This window comes from Primulina eburnea, chromosome 6 (genome assembly GCF_022965805.1).
Source record: "Primulina eburnea isolate SZY01 chromosome 6, ASM2296580v1, whole genome shotgun sequence".
Classification (NCBI taxonomy): Eukaryota; Viridiplantae; Streptophyta; class Magnoliopsida; order Lamiales; family Gesneriaceae; genus Primulina; species Primulina eburnea.
Window position 1 is genome coordinate 27321705 of NC_133106.1, and position 23848 is coordinate 27345552.

General features: G+C 34.1%; 2 protein-coding genes across 6 annotated transcripts; both read left to right on the forward strand.

Moving 5' to 3' along the window:
- Positions 1 to 4542: 4542 nt before the first annotated feature.
- Positions 4543 to 4884, forward strand: LOC140835433 (uncharacterized). The gene has a single exon (XM_073200929.1). The coding sequence runs from the start codon at positions 4543 to 4545 to the stop codon at positions 4882 to 4884; it is 342 nt and encodes a 113-aa protein (XP_073057030.1).
- Positions 4885 to 10037: 5153 nt separating this feature from the next.
- On the forward strand, positions 10038 to 22524 carry LOC140834026 (uncharacterized). 5 transcript variants are annotated; one of them, XR_012118635.1, is made up of 20 exons: positions 10038 to 10332; positions 15036 to 15139; positions 15288 to 15374; positions 15580 to 15655; positions 15757 to 15831; positions 15936 to 15989; positions 16740 to 16799; positions 16923 to 17039; positions 17558 to 17652; positions 17740 to 17945; positions 18432 to 18529; positions 18706 to 18809; positions 18935 to 19100; positions 19353 to 19475; positions 19591 to 19673; positions 19825 to 19963; positions 20069 to 20098; positions 20270 to 20340; positions 20503 to 21616; positions 22399 to 22524. XR_012118635.1 is itself a non-coding variant. In XM_073198603.1 (19 exons), exons 1-19 carry the CDS (start codon positions 10294 to 10296, stop codon positions 21335 to 21337), a joined length of 2562 nt encoding a protein of 853 aa, XP_073054704.1. In that variant the 5' UTR covers positions 10038 to 10293; the 3' UTR covers positions 21338 to 21620. The 5 variants fall into 5 exon arrangements, 1 of the variants encoding a protein (XP_073054704.1); XR_012118636.1 differs by having other exon boundaries at positions 20506 to 21616; XM_073198603.1 differs by lacking the exon at positions 22399 to 22524 and having other exon boundaries at positions 20503 to 21620.
- The last annotated feature ends 1324 nt before the right edge of the window (positions 22525 to 23848 follow it).

A 23848-nucleotide genomic window follows, 5' to 3' on the forward strand; every position in this document is an offset into this window, starting at 1 on the left:
ATCAGGCTCGCTAAATGGTTCGATGTAAAAATAATAAATCTGTTTTGACATTAAATGGTTATATCCATATATTTCGAACTCATATTTATGAGCTGCTAAAATATGGTAAAAGCTATACCGAGAATTGGTTCGCGTAGGAATGTACATATTGGTTAATACCAAAGGGAGTTATTCATGTCCAATTAAGTTTCAATAATACCATTCTCATGGTTACAGATGTACGTGGTCGAGATTTACAAGATGTTCCTGAGAATTAAAACTCAAAAGATGAATAAGTTAGCAAATCAGCCAACAGGTCGTCATCAATGTACATTAGCCCTCAGAAACTGATAGGAGCTCCTCGATCGCCCCGCTCATCGAGTCCAGGCATCAAGTATCATCAATGCTCACCTACAATGCATGAATTACACGAGCTAACACCAAATAAATAAAAATCATGCATGCTATGAAAATGATATGACATATCTTATAAAAATGCATATTAATTAACACATAAAAATAGCTCACTCAAAATCTTTTTTGTTTGGGTTTTATTGAATCTAATATAAAAATGATCTTTATTTTAATAAAATTTTACAGTTTTATCTAATTTTGATATTATTCTTTATCTGTATAATTATGCAAGCTGCATAGACAAAGTTCTTGAATATATAATATGTACCATGAGGTCTGTCTCGCAATGTAAGATCGTGAAACTCATTAGGAATTGTATCATATATTTTAAACGGGTTCCTAGTCGAATCAGTCGCCTAAAATAAGGAAAAATGTCGTTTGGTCTCGAAACTAAAATGTCATGTTTCATTGGTAAGGGCATGATGATGTCTATTCATACAGATGGATGATCATATGATGATGCATTGAACAATCATTCATCGGACTATCCAAGTGGTTCACTTAACGAGTAAAATAGTATGCGGTTATGGTTGTACATCATTATTCCTTTGACCCGGGAGAATGTAGGGGCTCTGCGTTGTAGTCGAGAATTCACTGTTTGTCTATGAGTGAAGATATGATATGTTGTCTGGTTAGTTAATAATGCAAGAAATATCTGGTCAGAGTAAGACATGAGAATTTTGAAAAGATATTACCTCAGTTGTATATATCATGTCACAATTATTACTCAAAGATAAACTACATCATTGTCGAATTCATATGTAACTCTCGATATATCAATATTTGCTGATTTGGTCGAGATATATGAGTTGAAGGGATCGTATTGTACGCTACCTATAACTTAAGTTTCTTGCATGCACTATCAGTGATACCTAAGGGATTATGAGGCTATGCTACTAGAAGCTCTTATCGTAATCTGATAGGTTCAATCAGAAATGAGTTTTAACATTCTTGATCAAGGAGTTGATGAAAATAATGGGGCTAATTAGGGTAAGCTCGAATTAAAATAAATGTTATTCTGATCTACATGAAGATGTGAACCCACAGCTAGCTGTATCAATGAACCGTTTATGGTCACACAAGTATCAGATTCTGTGTTCCTGTTGAGAAAGTCAAAGTTAAGGAGTTGGATTTGACGACTATAGTTTGATAGAGATCAAACAGAATGTTTATAAAGGAGTTTATAAGTTGAATCCATAAGATAGATGAAAATAGAAGTTAGCTTAATAGCTAATTAAAGAAGGAGAGTGGAACTACTTGTTTTGGTGAAAAAGTTCACTAAAATGGCACCTGTCTAATATAGTAATAGAAAATTTTGATCTTCAAAATTTTCAATTTTCATCACATGTACAAGACTTGTATCATTGACACATTGGCGCTGACAAATAGTCGATTGAGGTTATAATGAGTTCATAATCATTTGTTTAGTGAATTTAAAATTTATTGATTAAATGATAATACTAAAAATAGTGACTACTAATATGTATAAATTCTCATAAGATGTTATAGAGGTCCTTAAGTAATTAACTAATAAGTTAGTTAAATAAATAGTTATTAAATTTAATTAATATATGTGTGTATTAAAAGTGCAAGTGTAAACATATATTAAATTTTATACATATATATATATATATATATATATATATATATATATATATAGATATAAAGATGTGTATACATTATCAAAAGTTGATAAATACATGACATAATAATAATATGAGAATTTTATTTAATAAAATTAAGAATCCCGGTGTGACAAGAATTATGAATCGTGATGGGAGAGGGATTCTTGATGGGATAGCACAAAATTTCACCAAAATCCTTCCCATCCTCCAAACGGGCTCTCGCCCGTGTCTCAATTTTTGGTGAAAACGACTTTGAATTTTGGAAAATTGGATGATCTAGCCTCAACCCTAAAGTCTGTTTGTGATTTATAGTGCAATCCAAACAAGAACATAGTCTCTGATCGTCGAATCAATTTGATGATCACTAAGCGGAGATCTGTTCAAAGAGAAATACAAGAAGGGTCATCTCCGTTTATCTCATATTGGTTTGGAGTCCAATGTATAAATCTCACAGGCATACGAGCTAAACACCTTATGTATATTAAAATAAATGTACGACGCTCAATGACAGTTTCGAGCATAGAAACTAAAAATTTAAAACTTCTGTTGCGTCTTGGGTGCAAGAAATCAGTATACCGACAGTGGTATCAGAGCCAGTCTATTCTCAATTTTATGTTTTAATTTTGTGTTGAGTTTATTATTTCTAGCCGCGATTGAAATTCTAGGAAACGCAGCCCCTGAAAATAATATTTGGGAAAAAAATATTCTTGCGGCTACAAATTTCTTGGCAGCGCGCCTGCCCAGAAGTTTTAAACGAAATATTTTTTTCAAAGAGTGCGGGCTACCATGCTCGCCGAGCGCATGCCGCCCGAGTTGTTCGCGTAGCGAGGTAGAAGCTCGGGCAGGCTGCAGCCCTACCCGACATTGACTCTTTGAAATCCCGCGGCGTTTTCAAAATTTGAAATTTTTGGGTCATAATAGATATTTTCTGAAAATTGATCAAATTGTCCACGAAAAATAAATTTTGATTAAATTATGGAATTTTATCACAAAATAAATAATTATAATTGGATTTTAATTATTTATAGTGAAAAGAAGTTGTTACAAAAAAATTATTTAATTGAAGTTAAATAAAAGTGTTTATTGAACTTATTAATTATGGAAGTTAGTAATAATTTACAAGATACATGATTTGTAGAGAATATGTTATATTATCGAATTAATATATTTTTTGATATTATATGGTTAAAGGATGATCGAGGTTCCTGACTAATTTGCTAGGTGTATGTTATGATATTTTTACGTGTTGTATTTTAATTATTAGATAATTAAAAGTGGATCTGGTGTATGGTCTGTTTTCACCTCCTAATTTTTTTTATCCCAATGTACAATGGAAATTTAATGTAAAAATTAGATTTATTGGAAAATCAAGATTTGAATATGATGGGCCTAGATCCTCGAAAGAAGTTTGAAGATGGAAGACATGTAAATATTGAAATTTTATGTAATATTGCATTTGAATCCCTACATTTACCTAAGTTCTAGACATTGATCCATATATGGCACATATGGTTCTATTAGCTCTCAGTTATCAATCATCTGTTATTATTTGTGATGTATGTGATATTTTATGAATAATCAATATATGCATTATTATTAATATAATAACAAAAATTGCATAAATCTGGCAAATGGACAAACAAACATGTCACAAGTTATTAAAATTATGATGTGATAAAGTTTAAAAAATGAAATCCCTCATTTTGGATAAGATTCAAAATTTAAATCAAGCTCATAAAAAAATTTAAAAGAATGTTTAATACTTCATTGTCTTCTATCAACGGTGGTAGCACTATGAATGCTACATGCGGTCAGTGTCTAACTCATAAAATTGGGGAGGACCGAACACCGAAAAGTTGTGACTTCCACTGACATATTTGATGTGAACTACGTAGAACTCCCATGACTTCGGCTCATTAAATTGAGGGATTTTGTGGCGATCATCCATTAAGGCTCGACATTGATGTGTCGGACTTGACGGATGAAGAGAAAGGGGGTCATATTATTGGAACCTCATTAAATGTGAGATTAAATTACGTGAGGATTGCAAGAAGTTGCAATTGAGCTCTACCTTTTGGAAATTGTGATTGACTGATATTATTCGAAATCATGATTTAGTAATTGGGCCTTGCATACTCACTAAGAAAATTGGATTTTCCGATTTTCATCAGAGAGTTGTGAAAATGTCAAATAATGGGAGAAAATTTGTAAAAATAAAAGTCCATATTTTAGGTATTGCAAAAATATCTTAAAATAGTCAGTAACATTTATTTTATTTTCATTCCAGTATATTTGCGGTGTCATCTCGAAATCCATTATCCATCATTCTCGATCAAAATAAGTTAATTAGACCTCATTATCACGACTGGATAAGGAATTTAATTTTTTTTTTAAATTTCGAAAAGATAGCACATGTGCTCAAGAAAGCTCCTCCAAAAAAGGCAGCTACCAATGCCCCTGTTGAGGAATTGGCCAAGATCGATAAATGGTCGAACCATGATCTTCAAGCTAAGAGCTATATGCTATGTCAAACGAGCTGCAGAGGTGGTTTGAGAAAGGTGTAAATGCTGATGACATTGATGGTCACCTACAAGAGTTGTACATTGAACCAAAGCGTCCACTTAGGCACGTTACTACCAAGGAGCTCATGAAATCATGCTTGCGAGAAAGGGCCTCGCTCCATGAGAATGGCGTGAGGATGATTGGGCTTATTGAAAATTTAGTGGGCTTGGACCTTGGTATCCCCAATAAATTGTCCACGAATATTCTATTGCTGTCACTTTCATCGACGTTTGATGAGTTTCTGGGGAACTTCAATATGAACAAGTTGGAGGACATCCGTAGAGTTGGTCAATATGTTGACTAGTTATGAAGCCACCATCAAGAAGGAAAAACACGTTTTCTTCGTGGGTTATTCGCTTGGGACAAAGAAAGAGCCAAAACATAAGGGTAAGAAGCATTCTCGTCCTTCCAATAAAAACAAACCGGGTAAGAAGCAGGCTACAAACACTTCTAAAGGGCTTGAAGTGCCTAGAAAGGTAGAAGTCGCTTGCTTCTACTGCAAGAAGCCAGGGCACTAGAAGTTCAATTGCAAGGACTATCTTGCCCAGAAGGGTTCTGACAATGGTATGTTTTATATTAAAATAATGCATCAACTAATTCAACTCTGGATGTGGTTCTCATCTATCCAATAATTTGCAGGCGATGACAAGAAGTAGAAGGCTGCAGGAAGGTAAGAACTTCTCGAGGATGAGCAATGGAGCAAGGGTTGCTGCACTGGCTATTGGAGACACTTATTTAATGTTAACCAATACTTCTAAGTTTTTTAAGAGATGTTTTGTTTGTCTTATACTTAGTTAAAAACATTATTTCTGTTTATATGCTTGATAAAGATGGATTTTCTTGTTTATTTAGCAAAGATGTTTGCAATATTTATAAGAATGAATGTTTGATTGGAACATGTGAAATATAAAATGATCTCTATAACTTAAAATAAAATATATTCCAAACAACCATGTCCAAGTAAACATGATAACAACAATGACAAACAAAAGAAAACAAGATAGTCTGAATCAAACACATTTGTGACACGCTAGGTTAGGACATATTTCCCAAAGAAGTATGCACAAACTAGTGGAAGATGACATGTTTGACTCGACACATAAAATATCTAGAAAGGGTTCATAAACCCTAATGCTAATCAGCCACCACCTCCACCTGCAGCTCAGAATGTGACCCAGCACCACTATGAGTCCCCCCGTCGTTCCAGAGTCCCAAAATTTAATGGGAACCCTGATCTTGAAGTCACACATAAATGGCTGAAGGAGACATAGAACCATCTTTGACTACTTGAAATGTCACAGGACAACAGACTGGATGTTGTTACCTCTTTCCTTGTTGATGAAGTTGTTAAGTGGTGTGAAAGAGTTTCACCCTATATGATAGGATCGGGACCTATCACATGGAAAACATTGTAGAATTCGATGTTATCCTTTCGATGAATTGGTTATCCAATAACCAAGCCGTTGTTTACTATCATGGAAAGACGGCGACACTCAAGTCTCCAAGTTTAGAAGAACTAATATTCCATGGCAAGACTAGGGAACACGAGTCTTGTAAGGTCCAAAAATACGATAACGTAATCTAACTATATGTAAATCTAGAGAAAATGGAAAATGACTAATTAATAGTTTTATTTGCATGAATTAAATATGGTGTGCATGTTTACATGTTTAAAAGGTATTCTTTTATTAGAATGCATAAACTGTGTTTTTAAAGGTTATTCGAGACGCGGTCGAGGAACGGAGACCGGCGACCATATGAGGAAAAATATTGTATTAAATAATTATTTTTAATTACTTAATGTGTGGTGTATTTTAAATGGAATTTTTGAAAATGAGGTGTTTGAGGTGTTTTTATACGCTGAGTCGTATTTTAAACCAGTAATCGATTTTCGATGAAAATAGAGACTTTTTGAGAACTCGTCTAATATTTTCACAAACTTTCCTAAAAAAATATTTTCAATATTAACTAATAGACCTAATATACTAGGTTAATGGGCCTAAGCTTGCACCATTAGTTTTAATTAATAAATAATACCAAAAACCCTTCTCAAGCCCCACACAACTCACGCCCCACATCCTAAAAGAAATACTAGGACTCTTCCTAGCTGAAGCACTCGGCCACACACACACACACAACTAAGGGTTTTCACGTGAACTTGGAGAAAATATTCAGCAAGAGTCGCCTCTCCACAAACGTTCTTCGTATCGCCAAGTTGTTTTTGTGCGTAATAAACGGAAAGGCACCCCTTAATCTCCTTTTTCTTATCTATCACACCATATCATATGTTTGATGCATGTTAGCATGGAAAATATGATATACCACCTTGTATTTTCGTTTTTATGGACTTATATGCATAAAAGTAGACACTACAAAAAAAAATGTTTCTAGAAGCAGTTTTTGAGGAGCACTTCTGAAACCGCTTGTGCAAATTGAACAACAAAATCGCTTTTACTTAAACCGTTTCTATTTCCTTACTTTTAGGAGTGGTCGTATAACCGCTTTAGTAGCGCAATTTTTAGTACCGATTTGTATCAACCGCTGCTATAAATTGCTCTTATTGATTTAACTATTAGAACCATTCTGAAACTACTCTAATTGAATATTTTTAACAGTGGTTTCACAAAACCGATGTTGTGGACCGCTCTTGTAGCTCTGTTTTTTAGGTTTGATTTGAAAATTACACCTATTAAATATCTTTATAAACCGTTTTTATACGTTGCTCTTATTAATATCCTCATTCAGGAATTATTGAAAATCGTCGCTAATTTTTGCGACGGTTTAATCATAACTGCCGCGTTGTTCAAAAGGCGACGGTCTTAATGACACCCGTCGCTTTATTTAGCGACCATTTTATCAAACCGTCGCTACATTTAGCAACGCTGTTACCAACCGTGGCTACATTTAGCGATGGGCGAAGTCAAACCGTCGCATGTATTAACTTAGCGACGGGTGGCGAAGTCAAACCATCGCATGTATTAACTTAGCGACGGTTTGACTAAACCCGTCGCTAATATTAGCGACGGTTTTAGTTATACTGTCGCTAACTTTAGCGACTACCAAAGGTAAACCGTCGCATAATTTAAATTTTGAAAAAACCGCCATAAATAGCGACGGTCAGAGATAAACCGTCGCCAAATATTCTATAAATACCTCTACTGTCGATCCCTTTTCTCACACCACTTCACAACACTTCAAATTTTTCTCTCTTACACAATTTTACCACTTCACGACAATATTTTTTTTTACACGATTTTAATTTGGATTTAATGTAAATTTTTTTCCCCTTTTCTCACAACACTTCAAATTTTTCTCTCTTACACAATTTTACCACTTCACGATAATAAAAATTTTTTACACGATTTTAATTTGGATGTAATGTAAATTTTTTTCCTTTAATTTTTGGTAAATTTTTAAGTGTTAGTTTAAGATCAGGAATTATGTTATCATAGTAATATTGTAAGTGTTTTTAGATTTATTAATTTTTTTTTATTTTACAGAAAATATTAGCGACGGAAAATAACCGTCGCTAAGTTAGCGACGGAATGCATGAACAAGTTGTCCCTAATTTTAGCGACGATTTATTAATTCCGTCTCTAAATTTGTAGACGACGGTATAATAATCTGTCGCTAAATTGCGACGGTTGTTCATAAATCCGTCGCTAGACTTGTAGTCGACGGTTTCGTATAAACCGTCGCAAATTGTAGCTACAATATTAGAAAAATACCGTAACGGGTAATGGGTACGAGCATTATCAAACCGCACCTAAAATAAACAATAGAAGCGGTTCTTCAACTTGTACCACCGGTTGAAAAAACCGCTTCTATAAGATATAAGGTCATCAATAAGAGGAGCGATTTTGAAACCGGTGGTACAAGTGCTGGAGCAGTTAAAAACCGATCTTAAAATTGAAAAAAAACCGCTTCTGTAAGAGTATTTTTTTGTAGTGAGAGTTTTATTTTTTTTAAAATTCTTACTAACAATGCACAAAGAGGCTGCCATGGTAGGGGCATCATAAAGGATGTTTTTCAATAGGTTTAAGGGTCACAAGAGACATGGATAAGGGCTGGACAAGGGCTAGAGAAGGGCTGAATGAAAACCTAGGGTTTAAGGGCGTGAGACGGTCTCACAGACCAACTGATAAAAAAATAGTGGGACATCTTTGAATTTTTTTAGTCACATACACATGCTTAATTTTTACTTTTAATTGGATTTATATTGCTTAAATGGAAAATTAATTATTGATAAAAAAAATTGTAACTTACCTAGAAAGGGTTAAATTTTTTTAGTCACATACACATGCTTAAATTTTAAAATGGGTTGGTTAAAATTTATAAATAAAAATCGTTAAAATTATTTATTTTACCTACCTATTTCTGATCTCTCATCAATTTTAGAATTTCTTCTCATTTTTTTTAATATTTTTTTGATTAACGGTTTTTTTGGAAAATAAAATTTTCCCAGCTCATTTTAACGTTTTATGTATAGACTTAACAACACTGGGATAAAATAAATTTGTAACTTAAAGATTTAATATATTTTAAATTATACTCATTATATTATGTGGAAGAAATTTCAAATTTCAAGTTCAAATATAATAGAGGTATAAAAAAATAGTGGGGCATCTTTGAATTTTTTAGTCACATACATATGCTTAATTTTTATTTTTAATTGAATTTATATTGCTTTAATGGAAAAGTAATTATTGATAAAATACAATTATAACTTAACGATTTAAGATAAAATAAAAATGTTACCCATTATATTATTAGGGAAAAAAAATTGAAATTTCAAGTTCAAATATAATAGAGGTATTAAATTTTTAAACACATTCAAAAGTTAAATTAAAATCAATGATTAAATGGAGATGATATCAAGTAAAAATTTTTAAAATCAATGATTAATAGAGGTATTAAATTTTTAAACACTATTACTACTAATTATAGCTTTTGGTAAAGCGAAAAGCACTCGATCCTTCAATATGATTTTGTTGTTGATCAGAAAACATTGAATAATTTTTTTCTGTATTGGACTGATTGCATAGAATACAAAACGTCATAAAATAGGCAGCTATTATCAGATTTTGAATTATTTGTTTAATTTTCAAAATTTTTCGAATTTTTCTGTTGTCAAGCTGATCAATTTTTCAAATATTTAAATTAAATTAAATAATATGAGAAAAATAAATAAGATACAAATTTCAAAAATTTTGAATTTATCTGAGAATGGCTGAATAATTGAAGAGAAACATACCGATGAAGATTTTGTTTTAAATATTTAAATTTAAATTAAAATAATGTGAGAAAAATGAATATGTCACAATTTTCAGAAAATTTTGAATTTGTTAGTGGATGGCTGAATAATTGAAGAGAAACATATCGATGAATATTTTGTTTTTAATATTTAAATTTAAATTAAATAATGTGAGAAATTTTGACCGATCTTTAATTGCCAAAATAAGAGTAATTTAATTAAATCTTTGGCCGCTTGCTCCCTTCTCTTTAGATCTTCGAAAATTAGGGTTTTTCTCTCCATCTAGCTCCAATTTCTTTGCCTAAATACCCATCATCTGCCGTGCTATCCCGCTTGTTAGATTCAAATTCAGGATTTTCGGATCTCTTGAGCTCCCTGTTTATCTTTGCCGTGTACTTTTCTTTTTCTCTCCGCCGATACGCACACGTTTTTGTATCTGAATTCTCGCCGAGTGACAACATGTTTTGGAAGCTCACAGCTCTGTCTGCTTCTTCTCCTGTAAGTTAAATGAGTTGATATGTTTATTTTTGTTAATATCTTTTTTGATGGGATGTCAATTATGGACTTTGAAATTTTAGCATTAATGAACTTGATATGGTATTGTATCATTTCTCTGTGGTTTCGGGTAGCTGGAAGTGTAACCTGAATTTGCTATTTTGAATGGCTATGGCTTTTTAACACATGTTACGAATTCGCAATCAATTAATTTACTTAATTATATGTTTTGGCTTCGGAGACTGCGGATTTTTCGCTTGCATTTTTTTCTACTTGGCAATTTATGTAATCGGATTTTGCTGGATTGCAAAATTTTAGTCCAAAAGGAAGTACGCATACATATTTTTCCCCTTCTCTATCGCATTATGTAATAGACTGACTGGTCAAGGGATTGTGATAATAGCATCAAGCAACAATGATATTCTGGATCTCTTTTAATTTTTTGAATTGTAGCACTTGGTGGAGCGTCAAAGAATATGTTAACAATTGAACTCAAATTCATGTGGTCTTGAATCATGGTTAATGTTTGTCTCTATCCTTGATATAGAAGGGGAATTGATTGAGAATTTCCAAATAATATTCTTAGCTCTTATCGCTGTCATTTATCATTCTAGTTAGCGATGATTAATTCACCTCTTACTTGCCAAGTGTGACCATCTTTTTTTGACCGCAGTCTATCTACCTTTATGGTATAACACATTCCTGGTTTTCTGGAGTTTTAGGTTTTAGTGCTCGGATACCACATGAATTGACTTCTATTCTTGATAATTTGATATACATGGTGCTATATAGTTACTGAATTTGTTGCACTTCTATTGACCATGGCTTGTTCAGTTGTGAGAAAGATTCAAGCGTGACTTATAAATCATTCATATAACTGCCAAACACTGCCTGGGGCACAAACTGTTGTTGCCATTGGTGCAACTTGTCAAAAGCGGATCACAGTTTAAAAACCCAAATAAGAAATTTATCTTAACTTAGAGATAATACCAACATATTCAAAATTCATAAGGGTAGAAAATGTTGAACGTAGCTTGGAAGGTGCTTGGTTAACCTTGTAATGCATCCACATCTCACACAACCATTCATAGTCCCTTTCTGAAATTTCAAGGCAATATACACAACAATCTTGATAAAATAAAAATATTTCATCACTTGAAGTGTTTTCATTCATTACAAACCAAACTGATCAAATATAAATCTTGCAATCAAACAAAATATCGTGACATCCTTAAGACAATTCCTCCACTTGATCCAAATCAATAATCCTCATTCTGAAAATTATAATAAATCAAAGAAAAACGGTCAAGTCTAATATTTCTTAGTAATGATCAATATATTGGGTTAAAGTAAACATCAATAAATATTTAAGAAATGTTATAACTGTTAGTACGGAACGACAGAGTAATATAAAAAATCTCCGTAAATGATCATTGACAAAGGTTGCTGGTGAAAGTTTCTGGGGTGAAGTGGTGACAATTGTGGCTAAAGCTAAAAAGATGGCTCCCACCTGATTTTTCGGCATACCACTTCCCATTTGTCAATTAGAACATGCACGGTCGATCATTCATTTGAGTCAAGGTGAACTCACTTTTCAGACCGAAGTCTAGTTAGGATAAACCATGTATCTAGACAGTTCGATTGTTGCTCGTTGTCCAGTGGACTTAATTTTTAGATTGAAGTTCGTTTTCCAGTCTCGTCAATCAATTACCTTATTTGTTCGGTCATTCAGTTTAGTGCCAGTTATTACTTATTACAGTTTTTATTCATGGGGATTTATGTGGAGAATGAAAATTCAATGAGAAAATAAATTGAGATGTGATCAATGTGATGAGATGATCAGCGGAGATGAGATTAGTACCAGGAAAAAATAATCCGGAAATGATACAATCAGTGGACACGATACTCGGATAGTGATCTAATTTGTAAAGATAATATAGTACGGAGATACAAATAATAGAGAGCCGATCACAAAATCCAAATATGCACATGTGCAAGTCAATAAAGCGATGTGATCAATGTGATGAGATGATCAGCGGAGATGAGATTAGTACCAGGAAAAAATCATCCGGAATTGATACAATCAGTGGACACGACATTCGGATAGTGATCTAATTTGTAAAGATAATATAGTACGGAGATACAATTAATAGAGAGCCGATCACAAAATCCAAATATGCACATGTGCAAGTCAATAAAGCGATGTGATTATAATCTTCAGGTTAAATGTCGAACGGGTTTTTAAAAAAACCGTCTTATTTCTTGCCTTGGTAACTTACTTTCTCCGTGCTTTCAATACCTTACACAATATTTTGTGGTTTATCATAATGAAAGTACGTTTGATCATTTTAAAGCCATCTCTATTTTAAATTGTATCCCCTTGCGTGACACCATATTTAAATATTCATAGCAAATAAATTGCATATCTAAAAATTATGAAATTTTTCCAGAATGTCTTAAATCCATGGGAAGTTTCCCAGAATATGTAAATGGCATTATGGGTGGCGCATGGGTTGTCTTCTATGCATGGCCGAATTTTTTCCCGAGTATGTGTTTTATCATGATCTATGACTTTTGTGTGCAACACTTTTTAAAATTCCCAACTGATCAATGCCAAATGGTTGAGTTATCTTTTGGCTACCAGAAATAATCATTTCGAGAGTCCTATGTTGCATAGATACGGGTATCGTATCGAATACGATACGGATACAGTGACACGTCAGATCTTGAAAATATAAGACACGAAACGACTATGATATGACAATTATTAAAATATATATAAATCAATAAGCGGCGGCGGCGAAGATGACAGAAAGGGATGCGAGATGCAAAGTGTGTGAAGAGACGATGACAATTGAGAGCCGATCTCTTTGTTGTGCCGAATGAAGATGATTAGAATTTATTTAGGGATTTAAAATCCCAAAGCCAAAGCCCAATTCCTTTTAAATTATTTTCCAATTAGTCCTCAGAAATTTCAAATTTTTTCAATTAACCTCTAAAACTTTTAAATATTTGTAATTTTTCCCAAAACGTATCCGAAAAACGTATCCAAGCCGTTTCCATGGCATGTCCTCGCCGTGTCCAAAACGTATCCTACTGGTCAACCATATCCGCGTGTTGTATCTATATCCGTGTCCGATACTTCAATAAAAAAAATTTCAAGATGTCCGTGTTACCTAGCAAGAGTTTTGCTAAATGATGGCGTACTGACACATGTATTACGATATTGTTTAACAATCTTCATATTCAAACTATGACTTTAAAGTTTATAAAGTTAAGAAAAAAATCCTCAACTTAGCACCTGCAAACCGCATTTTGGTGTTTATGTTTTTCACGGTTTTGGTTTTAAAGAATTTTCTGCACCTCCTTGATTAATTTGTTTCTGGGTCAAGTGAAGATTTTCTGGAGTTTCTCTAGAATTTTTCATTATTTGTAGCTATTTTTCCTTAATTGCCCCCTACACTCCCCATATTTTCTGTTTATATTTCCTCACACTATGCCCGCGAGTGTCTTAGCATAAATCTGTAAAATTCAACCTAAAGACGCCTATTATAGGCAAGAATGCATGTGGGGCATTCCTAGCCTTGGCACTGTTTCTAAGTTAAAATGGACTAGTGCGATGTTAAATAAAATATCATAATTATAGTTTTAAGTATTTAAATATTCTATTTGATATGTATACTGAATTATGTGTGTATGCATATGTATATGTATATAGTGTCCTTTTTAAACACATTTTTTGAATATTTTCGTATTTTTATGTAATTTTATGAATTTGTAAATATATTTGAAAATTAACATCTCAATTATTTTTATTTTAAAAATAAATTTTCTAATCAGTTACAACTAAGCCTCTTAACTTGGAGGTTTCCGAGAAAATATATTAATATTAAGTTGATGTGATATGTACTTGACCAAATTTATAAAATACTAAATATTGATAAAAAGTTTTGAGTAGATGTCATTAGCAAGACATGAGGTTATGGCTAAAACGGACTTGCCTCACGTCGTCGCCGGTAAATAGGAACATCTACACCTACAGTAAGCTCGAAGGCCACGTCTAAGCCTTCGAGCCACATCTAAGTCTAGAGGGAAAAGGACAATAGGAACATCTACTACACTTAATCTTATAGATGAGGAGGATGAATTCGACTTTGATGAAGAAAGTGAAGAGCGTTATGCAATTTCAAATGAAGAAGATGGTCTCAATCTTGATGAAGAAGATGAAGAAGAATTTTAGATTATGTTTTTTTGATTTTAGAATTGAGATTTTATATGCTTTGAACTTATATATTTTATTATTTAAGCATAAACAATTGAATTGATGTTAGTATATGCTATATATTATATATTTATGTACTTGTGGCGCTTTACTTTCAAAAAGCGCTTGCTACACTATTCGCTATGCGCTATAGCCACATGCAACCTTTGCGCTACGGGGCGCTACGCACGATTGACAATTGTGGTGTTATAAATTTTAACTGAATGTTGAGTTTATTTCTGATCTTATAATATAATTTGATAGCATGGCTTGGTAATAAGGTAGGAATGAACGCCATAAAGATTATCAAATGATTAAGTCATTTATCTTGGTTCATCTATCCTTCACTGCGTAAATACGGTCCTCTTAGTTATTTGTTCTGTTTGTTTGTAACTTGCTTTTGTGCTTTTCATTGATGATGTTCTAACTTATTCTATTGCTTCAGGTTGAGTCAGTGCTGGACAAAGAAAATTTTACATTGGAAGACCTTTTGGACGTAGAAGAGATAATTCAAGAATGCAAAGCATTAAACAGCCGCCTAATAAATTTGTATGCCATTTCGTCTACTGCATCTGCATGTTTCTGTTGATCACATGTATTATAAACAACTAATGCACATATTCAATTTTACTTGAATATCATGAAGGTGTTGATTGACTTGATTCCATGTATGACATTAAAAGTTCCTTGGTTTCAGTTTGAGAGATCGGGCTCAGGTTGAACAGATGCTGCGATTTATTGTAGAGGAGCCCGCAGAGGATGCAGACAGCAGGCGGACTTTCAAGTATGCCAATTTAAAGAACTAGGAAGGATCATTATTAATCAAATGTCAATCTGTGTGCTTTAGTATGCGTATACATGTGTCTAGACCCTTATTCCAATGGCTGTTTGTTAGAAAGTTATAATGATAGGTACAAGAAAGTCTATCGCATCATGTTGTTGCTTGAGGAAGACTTCTTTTTGGCTCAGAATATGGTTTTGTATTGTAGGTTTCCTTTCATTGCCTGTGAAATTTTTACATGTGAAATTGATGTCATCTTGAAGACACTGGTGGAGGAAGATGAGGTGAGATTATCCTATCTAAGAGGTAGCATAGAAAACTATACGGGAAATCTTGGTTCACCTTGCCCATTTATTGTTCAATAAACTTCTTTATCTTGTTTCAGCTCATGGATTTACTCTTTTCTTTCCTGGAACCAAGCCGTCCTCACAGTGCATTGTTGGCTGGATATTTTAGCAAGGTACAGAGTGATTGCTTTGCAATGAATTCATTATCTTTTACTCGGTGTTAATTAATTGGAATTATGGCATAACTTGTTTGATTTAACTTCTGGTATTTTGGCAGGTTGTAGTATGCCTCATGTTGCGGAAAACTATTCCCCTCATGAATCACTTCAAGGTGACTTAAGTGGAATCTCTTTGATTACGTACAAGATATTGCAATTCAAGTTTAAACAAGAAATCACTGAATGCATCTCCTGCCATCTTTCTTCTCCTTGTCTTGTTTTAGAGACGATGGAAGGAAATTTTTAATTTGATTTTTTTTTTGTAATGTGCTGCTTTATGTAATTCTTACGACCTTATAAGTTCTTTTTCCTTCTGAATGTGTATTCAATGTGCTTCCCACCAAGTTTTGTTGCAGCTGCTTAAAATTGCTAAAAATTAAGCCTATCGATTTTTTTCGCCTTCTAACTGGTGATTTATGAAATTATATGATAGATTACTTGATCTTTGTGTTTGCCATCACCCTTGTGGGGTAGACGGGTAGTTAAATAGCAAATTGGGTAAAATTTATCTCCACTGATGCCTGGTTTGCACCACTTTCTTTCTCTTCATTTATGCAAAAAAGGTTTTAAAAGAGTTCATAAATTTGTGATTATTTACCCTTTTGCAATAAATCTTTTTTAAACAAAGAACAAAAGTGCCAAAAGTCTAGATCACGTTGAGAATTGACTGCTCTGACGAGTATTCAGAAGCTTGAGGCAAGTATTTCTTTATTGCTTAAACTTGTCTATTAACATGAGAAACCTGCACGTATTTCTAAAAATTTGTTGGACGATGTGCTACTTGGATTTGTTTTATCTTGATCTTTACAAACAAAATATTTTCTGCCCTAGTCTATGTTGTGTCTGATGTTGATGTCTTACAGGTTCACCAAGAAGTGCTTGTGCAGCTGGTCGATTTGATTGGTATCACATCCATCATGGAGGTTGGGTGCACGTATATGTTGCTATCTTTGGATCAAGCAGTTTGTTGGATTTAAGTTTTTCGTATCAATTTGTTTTTGAGTTTTGGTTGTAATATTCTCTCCCAATTTGCCTTTTACTATCAGGTTTTGGTACGACTTGTAGGTGCGGACGATCAACTATATCCCAATTCTTTTGATGTGATGCAGTGGCTGACGAGTAGCAATTTATTAGAAATGATTGTGGATAAACTGAATATTCTGGTGAGTTAAAACAGCTATTGTTGTCATGATGGGGAACTTACTGTTGGTTGGGCAAGCTTATCAATTCATTGGGTTGTATGGTTTTTGACTATTAATTGGCTGACAATTGATCCACCCTTCACATAATTCCACTTTATATTTCACTGATATTTCATATTATATTACCCTAAGAGTCTAAGGTATTTTGTTTCATTCTTCAACTCTTTGTGCACATGAATGGTACTGCTGTGTTCTCCTGAATTTGCTCATCATACATATTAGTTCTTTAATTTTTGTTTGAATTGTTTCAATGTAGCTGCCATGTGGTTGTCTTCGGATTTGATTTCATTGTCTGTAATGCGCGTACAAACTCATGAACATTCATCACTAAATTGTTTTTATGACATAGATGAAGGAAGAACTTTGGGTATTTAGAGGTTATTCTATTTGGACAGCCTATTGGATTATATTTTTCTGATTCACTTCATGTGGTGGCTTTGTTATGTATCTGAATCTTAGATTGTTTCTTATACCTTCAGAGTTCTCCTGAAGTGCATGCTAATGCAGCAGAAACTTTATGTGCTATAACCAGAAATGCACCATCACCTCTGTTCACCAAACTATCCAGTCCAAGGTAGTCTTCCAACTCTAGGTTCATGTTTTTGTCGTGTGCTTATAACTGATTTGGTGTGTTTGAGTTACTAGCCTTTTTGCTTTGCAGTTTTGTTGAGAGGATCTTTGCCCATGCGCTTGAAGACTCACAATCAAAATCTTTACTTGTTCACTCGCTATCTGTCTGTATTTCATTGTTGGATCCGAAGAAATCGATTCCTTCACCAGCGATGTATTCTTTCAGAAGTAAACACACGTATGAATCAACAACAAATGTTAACCCGGATACTGTTGGTGCAATGCTTCCAAAACTTGGTTAGTTTACTATATATGCCGACGGGCCTTTTGCGGATACTTACGATCAACTCTCTCGATTTCATCCTCTAACCTCAAGGAAAAAAAAACTTTCATAAAAAAAATTGTTCTTGGTTTTAAAATTTATGTTGGAATTGGACATGGGAATGCAAATGGATTAGCATAGAGGTGAGGTGATAGCTGTGTGACTCGTGAAAAGTATTTTGGTAAGAATGAAGTTGAGTCTAAAATTCGCATGGATGGACATGGGTGGATGAAGCTGAAATTTTCCTTTATGAATCTTTTTGTTTGTTTTACTGTGCTGCTACTTCGTTCATGATCTTGGAATGTGTATTTCGGAAGCTAAGAGAATTTTTTGAACTCTACAAATGGCCAGATATCAACTGCTGATATTACTCCTTATCTTGTGAAATTTGGATTTAAGTGTGTCACATTATTGTAATTGGCTGACCATGGATGTAATAAGCATCTAAATATTTTGTTCAGGGGAGTTGCTTATTCTTTTGAATGTCTCATCGGATGAAAAGATGTTACCAACAACATATGGTGAACTGAGACCTCCTCTTGGAAAACATCGTCTAAAGGTTCATTGACACACTATTGTGGTCATTTGTTTTTCCCAAAGCCCCCAAAATGGTTTGTTAGTTGGTGCGGGATATAGAGAGAGCCATGGACAGTTCCATTGATTCATAAATATACGCGTGTGGAATTTCTTAACTGGTTAATTTACATTTTCTGTTGTTGTGGTACCTGATTGTAGATTGTCGAATTCATAGCGGTACTTCTTAAAACTGGCAACGTGGTGGCAGAGAAAGAATTGGTCAACTCAGGAACTATTGAGAGAGTCCTCAATCTCTTTTTTGAGTAAATTTCATTACTCTAGTACTTCCCATTTTGAATTACACGCTCTTGGTTGCTATGAACAAGTGCTCCACATTCTTCTTCCCAAAAGTGCAGACGGTGTTTCTAAATTATTTTGTCTGCTGCAGATATCCATACAACAATGCTTTGCATCACCACGTGGAGAGCATAGTATATTCTTGCTTGGACAGTAAAGATGATGTCATCCTTGATCATCTTTTCCTGGAGTGTCATTTGGTTGAAAGAATTCTTCAAACTGAGAAAAGTCCCGTCCTTTCTGGTTATCTTAGTCAGGTATTTTTAGTTGGAAATTATTGAAGTTTTCAGTTCATGTAGCTTGTGTTAGGCTTCTCCCTTTTCTATAGAAGAGATGTGGTTGCCTTTTGCTTTGATGGTAAGAAAGTTGATACCACAGATTTATGCCTCGAAAACAATTGCATGTCGATAACTGTGAAGTATAAATGCCCTTGTCAGATTCTGGTAGATTACAGATTTTGAGTTTAGACCTATTGGGGTCTCTGATTGGCTTTTTCCTACTCAATGCAGCCAACTGTGCCAGCATCTGGAAGACAGGCTCCTAAGGCAGGATACTTTGGACACCTAACAAGGATATCAAATAAATTAGTTCAGTTGGGAAGCAATGATACTCGAATTCAAATGCATCTTCAGGTGGGTCTCTGGGTGTAATTTTAGATTATAACGATGTTCATGCTAATTTTTCTGCCACACAATCAATTTATTTTATTCGTGTCTTTTCTCATGCAAACTCGATATCATTCTTCAGGAAAATAGTGAGTGGAACGAGTGGCATTCCACTGGCTTACAGGAGCGCAATATGATTGAGAATGTTTATCGATGGGCTTGTGGGTATGACTTTCTGTGTGTGTTATTTGGATTGTTCAGAAAGCAAAGCTGTTAAATCTCGTGCAAAAATCACTGTATCTTTGTGTACCAAGGTATTTCCTGCTCTACTCGGCTATAGTTCCTTAAAATGATGGATCTTCCCTCTCCACTGCAGGCGACCCACTGCATTGCACAACAGGAACGGGGATAGTGATGAAGAAGACGTTCATGATAGGGATTATGATGTTGCAGCTCTGGCAAATAATTTGAGCCAAGCATTTAGATACACCATGTATGATAATGATGATGCTGAGGTAAACATATGAGACAGAAGAAAAGCTGTTTTATTGTTGCTGCTATTGAAGCCGAATATGTAATTAGTTGAGATATAATTTATTGTTTTCATATCTTGATTGCAGGGTTATGGATCTCTTGATCGTGATGATGAGGTAATGCACATCACTATTATTACTTGGTACAAATGAAAACAATGGGCTTCTTGCCAATCAGAGTGTTATTAATTACGAAAGAGTACTTACGGGTGATTAGTTTTTTCATTTGCCATTCCCTTCTGAATTGATGGTTCTTATGCGAGATTTTTAAATTTGATGAAATTTTAGGACGTCTACTTTGATGATGAATCTGCTGAAGTCGTGATTTCATCCCTAAGGTTGGGTAATGAGCAAGGCAGGTGAGTTTCGTTGGCTTTTGTCAGCAAATTTAGAAAGAAAAAAAATCAGATGCACAAGAAATAACGAGCAGGGTTTTTATCATTTGAGCCTACTTTTGTGTCCTTTGTGGCTGACCATTTTCATGACTCATTTCTATGACCTTGCTTATTTCTCGTTTGCAGCAGCTTGTTCACAAATTCCAACTGGTTTTCATTTCAAGATGATGATAGAAATGGAGACATAAGTATGAACCCATCACCGTCATCTGACATGATGGACGATAGTAACCTAAAAGGAACATCAAACAGCAACAGCAGTAGTGATGATGATGTAGTAGTTGGGGAGGAAGATGAGTTGGAGAACAAAATTTCTGCCAGTGGCTCATCTAGTCCCAATGCAAAAGTCTTCTATGGATTCAATGCCATCAGTAACAAGGGAAACGAGTCATTTGCTGAAACCAAGAACAGCATTACCCCTGGTGACTCGGATTTCTTTCCCTTCGGGAATCCAGACAGTGACGACCCATTTGGAGAAGACAGACCTATACCCGAATGGGTGTCATGGGGTGAAACATTCGATTTTCAAGTTAGTGGATCCAGTGTGAATCCATTTGATGAACCGACCGATATTAACAACAATCTTTCAAATTCAGCAAAGGCGAGCTCTACCCCTGTACCTCCATCTTCTAGTGACGGCTCCATATCAAACGGGACAACATCTACTTCCATAGATTCCAGTGATAGCTCATCTAAATCTGATTCAAGTAACAAAGGTGCTGCTGTACCCTCGTTGTTTGAAGAGGATGTTGAATTTGTGGGCGTGGAATTAGAGGGCACAGAGAAGGCAATGGAACGCGCTCTGAAGGAAGGTATCATAGGAGAAGCTGGGCCAATGAAAAGAAACACTGTTTCGAAGAAAACAGAAAAGGAGGATTCAGACAGTGACGGTGCAGTGATGAAGGAATTTAGCGATTCTAACTATTGGAAAGTTGAGCATGAGGTTGCAGTGTTGGAGTAAGTAAATTAGCTGTCATTTATGTTCTCTTTATCTCTATCAATGGACTCTATCAATGGGGGACCGTTGGAGCTAAGTTATGTACAGAATTTTTTTTTCGCAATTGCATTATAGGCTACATAGTTCGTTGTTCACTGGTTATTTATTGTACCATTTGTTGTACTAAAGTTGTTGCAGTTTGCTTAAAGATTTTAGGGGTGCTTCCCTTATCTTTGTTAGGTGTTTCACACTTGTTTATATTTTTATTAAATTTCGTAATTTGGGTATTAATAAGAGATGCTAGTAGGGATGTAAACGATCCCAATCAAACCAAACAGTATCAGACTTGAGCTTGGTTTGTTTAAAATTGTTTGAGGCTCGAGCTCGATTCGAGCTTCTATTATCAGGCTCGAGCTTGGTTTGTATTGATTACTGAGCTCGTTAAAGCTCGAGCTCGGCTCGTTAAAAGTTCGTTTGACATGTTAATCAAGCCAAGCTCGAGCTCGGCTCGTTAAACGCTCGTTTAGCATGTTAATCAAGCCAGGCTCGAGTTCAGCTCGTTAAAAGCTCGTTTAACATGTTTAACAAGCCTGGCTTGAGCTCGTCTCGTTTTCGAGCTTGATAAACATAGAATTGAGCTCGAGTTTGAGTTTGAATCGAGCTTGTTAAAAATTAAATATATCTATAAACTAATTTTAAATCAGACATAAAAATGTAAATCCATTCATAAATAACCAAAAAGACACAAATAAGAGCAAAAAAAAAAAAACATAAATACGTATATTATTGAACATTTCAAAATCATGTTTGCGAGCCATTTAAACGAGCCGAGCTCGAGCTTGAGTACGAGCCACCTAAACGAGTCGAGCTCGAGCTCGAGCTCGAGCTCGCGAGCCTATTATCGAACATGTTTGCGAGCTCACGAGCCGAATATCCTTAGGCTTGAGCTTGGTTTGATTAAATTTTCGAGCTCAAAATCGAGCTTGGGTTTGGTTTGATATGATTAACAAACAAACTCAAACGAGCTTTTTATCGAGCCGAGCTTCGAGTAGCTCGCAAACCGTTTGGTTCATTTACATCCCTAGATGCTAGGAGAAAATTCGGAAAGATTTGTTCTTTCTTTTTGTAATTATATATTGTTGTATTCTAGGTACCAAGATAATATTTAACTAGTTATATTTCTGAATTATATAGTTACAAAATTTAAAATATTTTTATCTACTTCATTTAATGCTTTATATATTTCATTTTTTAAATAAATATTGGAGATGTTCGAAAAAAATGATACGCAAATAATATTAAGCATATTCTCCGGAGTACAAGTACAAGATGGGTGTATCAGTGATATGTAAAAGATATATTCAATGTAAGCAATCAATCAATACAAAACTTGGATAAATGAAAACTAAAGTAAAATGCACAATTTATATGGATACGATGTTATGGATGTTCGAATAACAATTCATATGTCATTTTTTCTTATGGATACGATGTTATGGATGTTCGAATAACAATTCATATGTCATTTTTTCTTCTAAGAACCCTTAGTTCGAAGACAAAACAATTTTTTCAATGCTTAGCTTTGAACGATTCGCCTTGTTATTAATTCTGCATGGTTATGAAATTCTGAACCTGCATATCTATATTCGAAGTCTTCAATTGTCGAAAAACTTTATCAACGATCATCTGTAATCTCACTTCATCGTACAATACATTAAATACTAATTTAATGTTTTTTTTTTTTTTTGCTTTTTACCTCTTTGGTTATTAGATTCTAAAATTTGATTGACTATTGACATTTGAAGAAACATTCTTGTCAATCGGATGTTGATAGAATATTGTGCTTGTTAGTTTATTTGATAGTTATTGAACAGCTTGAATTGTGGTATCCATCTTAATTCGTACAATATAACAATATATTAAATACTCATTTAATGTTTCTTTGCTTTTTCCCTCTTTAATTATTAGGTTCTAAAATTTGATTAACTATTGACATTTGAGGAAACATTCTTATCAATCGGACGTTGATAGAATATTGTGCTTTTCAGTTTATTTGATAGTAATTGAACAACTTGAATTATTGTATCCATCTTAATTTGTTAATGTCTGACCGGTAAGAGTAGAACGGTCAGACTCTGATCATTTGTGGATAAAGCGATCCGGTTAGAAACAGATACAAGAAATGATCTTGTGATGATATCTGCAGCTTGAGCTTCTGATCGAATATGAACTACTTGACTTGTCCAGCAGTTAGAGCAATGTAATTACATGAGAATGACAACTGGATTTGAAAAACTCGATGTTTTTTCATTGCCAAAACTTATGGCAATTTGAACTTAAATTTTTTTCTCTTTTTGGTGATGACAAAACTAAGTTGTAAGAATAAATACAAGTGTTACATAAGAACAATTAAGTATAATTGACAATTTAAAGAAAAAAAATAATTCATTGCATAATTAAATGACATTGCTACAAGTGCTTGAAAATTAAAACCTATTACACCTACAAAACAAAATCTATCTTCTAAGAATTGAA

What these genes read in the sequence shown, in the direction of transcription:
- LOC140834026 (XM_073198603.1), top strand. Translation starts at nt 10,294, where the DNA reads ATGTTTTGGAAGCTCACAGCTCTGTCTGCTTCTTCTCCT. An exon ending in GACAGCAGGCGGACTTTCAA is followed by an intron (nt 15,375 to 15,579) that starts GTATGCCAATTT and finishes TTTGTATTGTAG; the next exon opens with GTTTCCTTTCATTGCCTGTG. An exon ending in CCCTCATGAATCACTTCAAG is followed by an intron (nt 15,990 to 16,739) that starts GTGACTTAAGTG and finishes GATGTCTTACAG; the next exon opens with GTTCACCAAGAAGTGCTTGT.
- LOC140835433 (XM_073200929.1), top strand. Translation starts at nt 4,543, where the DNA reads ATGTCAAACGAGCTGCAGAGGTGGTTTGAGAAAGGTGTAAATGCTGAT.